This window comes from Eutrigla gurnardus (genome assembly GCF_963514095.1).
Source record: "Eutrigla gurnardus genome assembly, chromosome: 23".
NCBI classification, from domain to species: domain Eukaryota; kingdom Metazoa; phylum Chordata; class Actinopteri; order Perciformes; family Triglidae; genus Eutrigla; species Eutrigla gurnardus.
The window spans coordinates 17,937,676-17,949,246 of NC_139934.1; the positions used below are offsets into that span (position 1 = coordinate 17,937,676).

Below are 11,571 nucleotides of genomic sequence, written 5' to 3' on the forward strand. Positions count from 1 at the left end.
AAAAGCAGACAGAGGGAGCCAATGTTATCCCCCTTTCTCTGATAATCTGATTAATCTTGATTTGACATTCCTTGGCAGTATTTGGACAATGGAAGATCATCTAAAGCAGGGCTATTCAATTGGCGGTCCCCGAGCCGGATCCGGCCTGCGAAGGAATATTTACTGGCCCGTTTAGTGAAAAAAAAAACCTCAAAAAATGCTGGCCGTATAGTGAGCTGGCCTCTCTCATCTCCGCGCAGCAGTGTAGACTTGCTCCTTAAGGCTTGCGGCCACAACAATCCTCACCGCGCGCCCCCTGCTACGTTCTTCTTCGTGTACTTTACGCGCTTGACGTTGTTCTGATGAACGTCCGCCTCGTTGAACCACCACTTTGTCGCTTTCTACTTTGAAAACTCGGAAAGTTGACACTGTATTTTAAAAATGTGTGTCTCCGTCCAAAATCCACTGCGCTCGCGCTGCCTGCTCGCACAGATCCGCTCGTGCTCACATACGCTGATGCAGGTCGAGTGTTGACTAGAAATATAGGCAGACGGCGCTCCTTCAAAACAACATCAAGCCATGCATGTGTAGTATTATGTACAACAGGCAATCAACAACAAATCGAATAGCCCTGATCTAAAGGTTCAGTGATAAAAAGTTTGCGTCCCTTTCCAGAGACACTGAGCAGAAAACATCCTCATAAAACAAAGTAAACACTTGACAACTCTTTGTCTTGTCAAACTTTGTCACATAAAGATTTGTAGATAAGAATGGCATTTTCTGTCTTTGTCAAGTACAATGTGCAAGAACCAATCCCTGTCCAGATGTCTAAGGCAGGATCATTTGCATCACTGCGTCAGCAGCACCCATTTGCATCCCCTGACCTCGGGAACCAATCACTGTCCAGGTAGCTGCTAAGGATTCTGTATATATTCTGGGCTTTTTTCACAGATCAGCCTTTGGTGACTTTTGTCGGTGTTGAAGCCTGAGATATTTTTGGACGACGACTACAGACTTTAAGAAATCTCCTTCCTTCTCTTCGAACAATCATCTAGTTTTGCCTTCTACCAGCTTCGCTGCTAAAGTGATATTGGTAAGTTTTTTTATATATACCCCTTGTATGGATGAATCAGTTGAATCTGTTACTATCAATATGCTTTAGAGTAGATGCAGTAGAGTCAATGGTTGTTTTTTCCACTAGTCAAAATACCTCCATTTTGCATTTGGGTTAAACGTAATAATATAAATATAATTTTGACTTCATTTCATGGGTTTTCATGACAATAATCATGTTGAAACTTATTTAAAATCCATTGCAACATAGAGCTGTACTCCAAATACTTTTGAGTGATTTGTGAGGTTTAGGCCTCAGACTCATTGATATATTGAGCTCCTAAAGGTGTGGTCCCTTTGGCTCTGTCTGGCTGTGTTTTGGAAACTGATCCAGTGTCTGTCAAGTGTTTTAGAGTTTGATGTACTGCCATCTTATAAACCTCTAATGTAGCCATAGTAAGTGTACTTAAAATACTTACAGACCAATGGAGTCCTGACTGTCATTGAGTTTCCCCCCAGTCGCCCGACTACAACTCCATTGAACATTATAATCATGAAGTCACTATGGCTTTCATGCTTGTCATCAAATGACATAAAACAGGCAATTTAAATATACTTGTCATTGGTGAAGACATGTATAATAAGATGTATAATATGATCTTAATTACTCCACAGAAAAATGACATCCAGAAGGGTTCATCCTGAAAAGAAAGCCTTGCACTTCATTCCTGCTGGCAAAGATAAAGCCATATACACAGGAGAAGAACTTGTGTTTGACAATGAAGACCCTAACTGTCCATGGCGACATGTATGTATATATCTATTTCTGTTTACATATTTTGTTTCATTGACAGACACATACACAATTTCACCATTTAACTAAGTTGTCAGGACTCTCATCCATACCAATATTGTGAATATGATTTGATTAGAAACCCATCTCCACCACAGAAATGACAGTCTACACTTGTATAGTTGTGAACTCACGTAACCAACCGTCTTCTTCAATTCTTCCACTATATTCACTGAAGACACTCTAGTCATTTTTTAAGATATATTTTGTATTGTTTCACTCTCACATTGCCATTGTCTTATTGGGTTTTCTGCCCTTTCAAGGAATCTCGATGGAAGACTTCATTGGAAAATCTTGACTCCATGCCTGGCTTGATGAAAATTGATGAAGTCCTTTTCAACACTGAAATGAAGATTGCAAATGGACGCAATGCTGCTGAAATATTCCCAGGACTCCTGCACAACCGCCCTGTGGCAGTGAAACGAGTTCCAAAACATATCTCCAAAAAAGAATTGGAGATGGCTTATTTTCTGTGTTCAAAAAATGTACTAGTGGAACATCTGTTGCAACCCATTTCTGTGTTAGAAGATGCTTACTTTGCCTATTTTGTCTCCCCTCTCTGTGAATACAGCCTGGGTGAACTGGTTGAAAACAAGAATCTTCCGGCGAGACAAAACATTACCAACCAGCGAAGGCAAGAAATCTGTCAGGAGTTACTGCTGGGACTTGAGGAGCTCCACTCCAGTGGAATTTTGCACAGAGACCTGAAGCCTGAAAACATTTTGTTTGGTAAAGTTTATAGATGAAATAACTGGTATTATGCATTTTGATTATGTTTGGTTGTGATTTTGTAGATGGCCTTTAATGGGCATATGAATAAGGAGTATTTTTGCTTTTCTACAGACATCAACAACAAACTGTATATCACAGACTGTGGAGCAAGCACAATAAAGGATCTTGCACAGACCTCTTGGTCCAGTTACGAGGATGTTGGAGGTCCACAATATACGTACAAGAAGGAATCAGATATCCAAGTGAGTTGAGCCTGAAAATGTTCATTTAAATGTAATTCATGATGCTATTTCGATCCATGACCACTGAGTTTGGATTTCTCAAATGTAATAATATAAAATATAAAATATACCGTATCAAGTTGTCCTGCATAGTCAGAAGAACTCATTATTGATTTTTATTGACATTATTGTTACTCATTCTTTACAGTTTGACTATGCAAATAGTTTAATGTAAAGAGCGGTTTTGGTGACTGTTAGTTGACATTATTTCAATTTCTTACATTTTAGGTAGCGGGGTGCTTGGTGCATTACATCCTGACTGATGGGCAACATCCCTATCAAACCAGAACACCCTACTCCAGTGATCCTCTTGGGCTGGCTCAAAATGTCCGAACAGGCAACTTCACTCTTCATTGTGAAGAAAAATGGATGAGCCTAAAGGATATTATTACCAGAATGCTGAAAAGTTCATTTAAAGAACGTCCAACCATTGAGGAATGCCTTCAGGTTTTCACACGTAAGTGCCAAGACTAACAGTCTCTTCACCCTAAATATTCTGTATCTTTTATTTGAAGTTCATTCCATGCCAACTTACTCAGAATTCAGAACCCCTACTCGTTCATGTCATGAAGGGTGGGGGGTGTGGCAGGGTTTGTGGTGGGTGAAAGCAGGGGATTGAGGGTGGTGAGGGATGTGATGTCTGCTGCGGGGGTTGGTGTGGGGCTCTGGGAGCTGTGTGGGTGTTGTCCTTGAGCTGTTGCTCAGAGGAGCAGCATGGGGGCAGGGGGAGGTAGTCGTTTGCACATCGTTCATTTCAATCAGCTGCTTGGGGTTGGTGTGGGTGTGGGGCTCTGGGAGCTGTGTGGGTGTTGTCCTTGAGTTGTTGCTCAGAGGAGCAGCATGGGGGCAGGGGGAGGTTGTCATTTGCACATCGTTCATTTCAATCAGCTGCTCCTCCACCTCTCTTCTGGAAGACACTAATCTCTCTCATCCCTGAGGCCTGTACTACGAAGCGAGTTCAACATACCAGGTATCTTCAGTTATCCAGCTTAAGTAACCCGAACAAAGGCAATCAGAGATCAGCGGTCACACGAAGCTGGTTATCAACTCGTTAACTCAACCAGGGTTTCCTTTTCCAGCTATGAGCGTGTGCACATGAAAGAGGCGGCGTTTGCAGCAGACCATAATCGGGCAACAGACCATAATCTAACCGAAATACGAAGAAGTTAAACATATAATACAGGCAAAAAGCAACAGTTTCATCTGCCAAATGCAGGAAGGACAGCTGGCAAAAACTCGCCGACTGTGTGAATGTGTAAGTGGTATTAAAAGTATTAATAGATGTGTAATATGACTGCCCCATCATAAGAGCACTACTAGATCTGACTGATTAAAGTAACATTTTAAGTGCTAATGATAGCTCAGTGTTAGAGTTACCTCTCCATGTACCGAGGCTCCCTGCAGCGGTCCCCGGTTTGAATCCGCCCCATGTCATCCCTCTCTCTCGCCCCTTTAACTCTCACGCTGTCCTCCCGCAATAAAAGGCCAAAAATAACTTTAAACAAATTAATGTGCAGCTGAGATGTATTCTTATGGCGTGGTGTTTGACAATATCAGCCTAAAGGGGTGTACACACCGGAAGAACTGCCCGACTCGCGTCGGTAAATTCGGCGTCGGCTACTTAATATGGCCGACTCGAACAACGACATGGGCGGTTCACACCTACGGAATTACAGCCGACGCCATACGTTCCGCGCTTGCGCGAGATGTAATGTCTCCAAAACAACAGGCGGCGCTAATCTGTATTGTGGGCCAAAAAACACGAAAACCGGAAGTAGGCGGTCCTCTCTAGACCACCTTCTTCGATTCCACTGGTTAGCTGGTATGTTTACCATCGTCACTTCCGGGCTTCACTGATTCGCTAGTCAAGCTGCTAGCCTCCACCAATCAGAATGGTAAAAGAATGACCGACTCGAATGGCGGATTCAACATTTGAATCGGCTGAAATGAACGCCGACGTGGGCCGATTCGAGCGACCACACCGACATGAGTCAAAAGGAGACTCATGTCACGGACGCCGACTCTCTCAAAGACGCCGATTTTCGGTCCGGTGTGAGCCCGCCTTAATTCTTTCAGCCGCAATCCCGGCGATGTAAAGCGGACTTGGGAGCAAATAAAATAAATATAAAAACATAATTCAAAGTGGTAAGTAGGCTGTACGCTGACACAGATAAGTTATTCCCTCCGATGAATGTATCTCTCATATAAAATATCGTCAGGGACAGAAAAATGTTTTTTGCCGGTCTCTGAACACTCTAGTTCTCTGAAGAGACCCGATCCACGATCCACCTTCTTCTTCTTTTTTATTTATTTTTTTTTATCCACGCACCAAGAGAGCTGATTGGTCAGTAGGCGGTGCTTTTCTTCACGTTGATCTCTTATCAGGAACATATAGCTCCACAGCGTAAGTTACCATGGTGATGAATAAGAAGTGAAGCAGCGTCGTAAGTCGGAAAACCCAGAGTTCACCCTGAAGTTACCTCGCTAAGCCCAAATCCTCGTTCCTAGTACAGACCTCCGGTGTCTCCAGTTTGTATTCAATGTACATAAAATATAGAATACACATATAATCACAAAAATGCTCACATTTAGCGTAGGGGGCCAAATCTCAAAAATTCATTACTTAAAAAGTATTTGGATTCCAGCTATAGTATTTTACGAGGTCCAATGTATTTAAGATACATTTTTCAAGAAATCCCATGACATGAACTGGGAGGGCCAAGGTGAGCTGGTATGGCATGACCCAATGTGTGTGTATGATTCTGTGCATTAGAAAATGTTATCCATAGAACACTACGGTGGAAACATTGAACCCTGTTTTAATGTATTTACAGGTTTCACACAACAGTCCGGTTACAGTGGAACCACGACCAACTCCAGCAGTGTGAATATAAATGAAGTTAGTACATAAATGTTTCTGTGAGTGAATTGGTGATTAGCGTTTCAATTACATAACCGGAGGTGGCAAAAAATGCATTTTCTAAATGTGTTTAAAGAAAGGTAGTGCCGTAAAAATGTATTCTTTTACTCTATGAAAAAATGTTTGTTTATTTCAGACCACTTTGTTTATTTCAGGTTACCCTGACCCTGGAAATGTCAGATGAAGAGGAACCAGCAGAAGCAGAAACATCTTCCGACACTGAAGAGGAATTATCTGTGCGTGAAATAGTAATTAGGAAGACAATTGCAAAACCAATTCCTAAAAAGTAAATGAATGTATGAAAATGAAGTATGACTATTAATATTATTATTATTTTTAATATTATTATGTTTTGCAAATTCATTCATTTCAGATCAAGGAGAAACAGTTTTTCCTTTCCATGGAAATGACTGATGAAGAGCAGGAACAACAAGCAGAAGCAGACACTTCTTCCACCACAACAGACGAATCAACTGTATGGGAAATGGTAATTAGGGCTTTTAATTACATAAACACAGATGGGTTAAATGTATAAGATAATTTTATCCAGAAAAAAGTGCTGCTATGAAGTTGTTCTTTTATTAAATGCAAATTTAAAAGTAACTCACGTTTCTTTACTTTAGGACACAGAGCAACAAGTTCCCCTTTCCCTGGAAATGTCAGAGGAAATGTCAGATGAAGATGAACAACAAGCTGAGGAGGAAACTGCAGAAAAGGAAGTAATCCGAGGAAGACCACCTTCAAAAACGCCAATGGACATCCAAGTGAAAACTTCGTCAAACAGTCGACATCAGCGGATCTATGACAAGAAAAATTACTGCCTGTACTGTCAGCGGCCATATGCAAAAATCACAAGACATCTGAAACAGAAGCATCAGGATAAACCTGAAGTGGCAAAGGCACTTGCACACAGGCAAGGTTCAGCCATGCACAATCTTCTTTTGAGCAAAATTAGGAACCTTGGAAACTACAACCATAACTGTTCAGTCGTGAAATCTGGGAAAGGACAAATTATACCTAAAAGGCAAGCAACCTGTCAATCAACAGCAACAGACTACTTGCCTTGCAAGTTTTGCTTCGCTATGTACGTCAGAACAGACCTCTGGAGACATCTAAAGCGGTGCAAACTACAAGTGAAAGAGGATGGTCCAATGAACAGAAGACTCCAGACATCCTGCTCCCTGATGTTGCCCATGGATGCTTCTGTTTCCAGTGAATTAAAAAAGGTCCTTGAGCAGATGTCATATGACACAGTAACCCAAGTGGTGAAATCTGACACTCTGATTCTTTCACTGGGAGAGAAAATGTTTGCCAAAAACGGAGAAAATGTGAGACAATGGTCAGACATCAGAAACAAGATGAGGGAACTTGCAAGACTTCTTGTGGCAGCAAGGGAGATTGACGGAGACATTGTCTTTTTGAAGGACTTGATCAGCCCAGAAAAGTTTAACACAGTACTTGAGGCTGTCAAGAAGATGACTGGGTTTGATGACTCAACACACCGGTTTTCAGTTCCTTCAACTGCACTTAAATTGCGCTATTCCCTTGTGACTGTGACATCGATTTTACAAGAACAGGCTCTGCGCCAACAGGATGATGACTTAAAGACAAGAGCAGAGCAATTCCAAAAACTGATGGAGCTGGACTGGTCAACAAGTGTCTCATTCAATGCAATGAAAACCCTGGAGCAGAAAAAATGGAACCAACCCGAAACACTCCCATTTGCAAAAGACATTAGGATGCTCCAAGCTCACCTGAAGAAGCAAGAAGAGCTCCACAAAAACAATCTGATTCACAATCCAACAAAACATGCATGGGGTGAGCTAGCTCAGGTCACTCTGACACAGTTGATTTTGTTTAATCGTTGTAATGCAGGAGAAGTTTCGAGGATGGAGGTCAAAACATACCTGCAGAGAAACAATGGGAGTATGCAAGATGAAATTCTGGCCAGCCTGTCAAAGGTAGACAGAGTATTATGCAAGACACTCACCAGGGTAGAAATACAAGGGAAGTGGGGCTGCAAGGTACCTGTGCTCTTCCCAAAGGATATTAAAATATCAGTCGACCTCTTGATAAAACACAGGGAAGCAGTTGGGGTTTCCCCAAGCAATCCCTACATTTTTGCCCGCCTAAATTATGGATCTTGTCAAAACATTCGTGGAGCTGACACATTGAGACGATATGCAAAAGAATGTGGGGCCAGACATCCAGAAAATATTTCCTCAACGAAATTAAGGAAGCATATTGCCACAGCTGAAGAGGAGGACAGCGACACAGATGCAGAAGATGTCCTGCCTGAGCAGACAGCAACCTCAAGTGGAAAAGGTAAGGTTATGCACAACATGTAGTATCCAGGTAAAGAAAAATCTGTTCACTAAACGCAGCGTGACTGACATATCAATTATTCATGGTTTCAGGAAACTCAGCGCATGGAGGCTCTGAAGAGGCTGCTACCTCTAGAATGTCAACAGGGGAAGTTGAGAAATCACCATCAAGTCAAAGCAGTACGTTATTCCATTGGTTTGAAAGATTATATTTCTGAAAGATAATGACTTTTGTTGACAATAATTGATGGTGGTCATTTTCATTCATTCATTTATTCACGTTATTTCTTCATTTATTTTCAGGGAAATCCAGAAGGCAATGGTCAACGATGGAAAGAGAACTCATTGAACACTACTTCCAGGACTCCCTGAGGGAAATGAAGACCCCAGGAAAAGAGGAATGTCAGCGATTCCTAAAAGAACACCAGACTCTAAGGGATACCGGGAGAGACTGGAAGGCAGTGAAATACTTTGTGCACAATAAAATAACAGCTATCAAGCGAAAATTTAATGAACAGTATTAAGACAATTAACCGGGCACCAGTATCCTGAGAGCTGGATGATCAGTGTTATGTTCCTGAATACTGGGAGCTCGCATTCTGAATTATCAGTGTTATGTTCCTGAATACTGGGAGTTCACATTCTGAATTATCAGTGTTATGTTCCTGAATACTGGGAGTTCACATTCTGAATTATCAGTGTTATGTACCTGAATATTGGGAGCTCGCATTCTGAATGATCAGTGTTATGTTCCTGAATACTGGGAGTTCACATTCTGAATTATCAGTGTTATGTACCTGAATATTGGGAGCTCGCATTCTGAATTATCAGTGTTATGTGCCTGAATACTGGGAGCTCACATTACGGAGCATCAGTGTGAGGGTCAAAACATTGGTTTTTCATGTAAACGGAGCATCAGTGTGAGGGTCAAAACATTGGTTTTTCATGTAAACGGAGCGTCAGTGTGAGGGTCAAAACATTGGTTTTTCATGTAAACGGAGCATCAGTGTGAGAGTCAAAACATTGTTTTTTCATGTAAACGGAGCATCAGTGTGAGGGTCAAAACATTGGTTTTTCATGTAAACGGAGCATCAGTGTGAGGGTCAAAACATTGGTTTTTCATGTAAACGGAGTACAGTGTGAGGGTCAAAACATTGTACATCATAACATTTGTAGTCATTTTAACAGCACTGTCACAACATTGAAATGATTGATGTTGTTTTTTATATCTAGACTTATTTATTACCTCCAGTTATTTATATAAACATTGATATATTTGAACTGTGCACTACACCAAAAATCACTCATCACTGAGGGTGGAAAGACTGTACTACCGCGGGGGGAGCTCTTATAGTGAGTTTATGTGATTTTCCACATGATAATCTGTCCATGATATGTCTATTTTATCATGCGGAAAGCCATTTCCATCGTTAGGAGTACAGCAAAGGCAAGAGAGAAACTCTCAGTTTAGGAGTGTGTGTGTGGATTTAAAAGCACTTTAAATAAACTTTGGCTTAACACAGCTCTAATGTTTTTGTGTTTTTTGTTATTTGTAGTTATAATCACCTGAACATTGGATAATACGAACATTGTTGGGCACTGAAAACACTGTAGAAATATACAGGAAAACAGACAGCCACAGGGATTCAACCCAACAGGGGACTCGTGTCATTTTGTACAGGCAAAGAAAGGGACTAATACAACTCTATACAGTGGACCAACTAAACTGTTTTACAGCATTTCAGACAAAAGGCAACATATAAAGACCTATTAGACAGTTTCAGTGTGAACCCTGATGCAGTATGATGTGCATTCACATTTCTCAATCCCATTGTTATGGTACTGCTCGGCTTGACCACCCTCAAATATACCTTCTGCATTTGCCAAACAAAAATATATAACTTAATGTGACATCCAACCTCAATCTTCTTCGATAAGCTTAATAACAAACCTATTTAGCTTTAAAAAAAAAAAAAGCCTTCTCATAAATGTTATTGATGTTACTGTTTTCTTGTACCAAAAAAGAAAACAAAATTATATGCTGATTTATTTTTTGTGATTTTATTCAGTTTTTTCAGTTTCTTCCTTTTTTTTATTGTGAAAATCATTATTATTGTTCAACTCTGTGGGTACCCTTTTGTTTTGATACAGTGTAGAGCTGGAATCATGTAAGCTTAGCTTTCTCTATTTTGTAGTATCTTTTAAGAGACTGGTTTCTCCAGTCCCCCCTGCAGTCTGAACGACCCTCTGACGATGCAGGCCAGTCATATGCAGTGTTAAACACGATGTTAATCCTTAGAATTCCTGCTCCGGTCTGCCAGGAGACTGTTAATTATTAATTTAAACACACACACAACTCCAGGTCCCCTCTTGGAAAATATGAAAAAAAAAATACAAATAAATTACCAGCAGGCTTAAGGCATGATTCTAGCATGATTCAAGGCAAGTGCAAGAGGGGACCTGTCCCCTGTTGACTTTCAAGTCCCCTGTTAGTGCGAGTGTTACGATCCAGGGGCCACTGTTAGATAGTTACACTAGGACACACACACACACATACACACACACACACACACACACACACACACACACACACACACACACACACAGTGCTCGTCTTGGTTACAGGAGGCCAGTGCGCCTGTGTGGACCGGAGGCTGCCAACGGAGGTACATGATGCCTTCATGGATACTGGAAAATCTGAGTTACAAGAAAACAAACACTGAAACGACAGATAGAAATGGTAGCCACGTTTTTAAGTTTTCTGTGAATGGGAGCGTGTGTTGGTAGGAAATTAGCTGAGACATTAACAGTGAAGAAATCTTCAAGAAGTAGCATGTTGATACACTTTAGAATCAATCATAACAAGTTAGTTTTATTTTATGAATGAACAAATTGAACGTGTTATTGATATTGACACGCCTATTTTTCACTTAAATTGTTATTACCTTGAATGCTTTCTTTGTACATGTGAATGGCAACAAAAACTAGTATCTGTACATTTATCTTTAACATCTTTACCCAATAAAGTTCATGGATGCTCGTGCAGTCTTCCCTTATGTTTTTGCTTAATTTCTTTTACTGTTTTAAATCTATTTATTATACTTTGAACTAGTTTGCAACATGTTTTAGCAAGCCTCTACCGTTAAGTTACCAGACTGAACAATGAATGACACGACTTACAATACTAACCATTACCTTCACTGCACTAAGCGGCTGGTAGACAAAGTTAGCAACCAAGCTAGCAAATTAATTAGCAAATAAGTTAGCGTTAACGCTAACTCAAGGAAAAGTCAAACATCTAGCCTAACGTCTGCTAATTTAACATTAAGCTGAAGACCAATATCTTTTCCCAGAGGAGAACGGAGCTGACAGTGGGTCAGTGAATATTGGACTTACATTTATCATGTAGGCTAATGCTAGCCAGAAATA

At 40.8% G+C, this 11,571-nt stretch overlaps 1 protein-coding gene across 1 annotated transcript; it reads left to right on the forward strand.

The window, feature by feature from the left end:
* The first annotated feature begins 934 nt into the window (after positions 1 to 934).
* On the forward strand, positions 935 to 8,801 carry LOC311008877 (uncharacterized protein). Its single transcript, XM_084002820.1, has 11 exons — positions 935 to 1,072; positions 1,708 to 1,840; positions 2,149 to 2,614; positions 2,729 to 2,859; positions 3,127 to 3,355; positions 5,733 to 5,797; positions 5,974 to 6,054; positions 6,192 to 6,305; positions 6,442 to 8,143; positions 8,236 to 8,322; positions 8,446 to 8,801. Exons 2-11 carry the CDS (start codon positions 1,712 to 1,714, stop codon positions 8,664 to 8,666), a joined length of 3,225 nt encoding a protein of 1,074 aa, XP_083858946.1. The 5' UTR covers positions 935 to 1,072; positions 1,708 to 1,711; the 3' UTR covers positions 8,667 to 8,801.
* Positions 8,802 to 11,571: the final 2,770 nt, after the last annotated feature.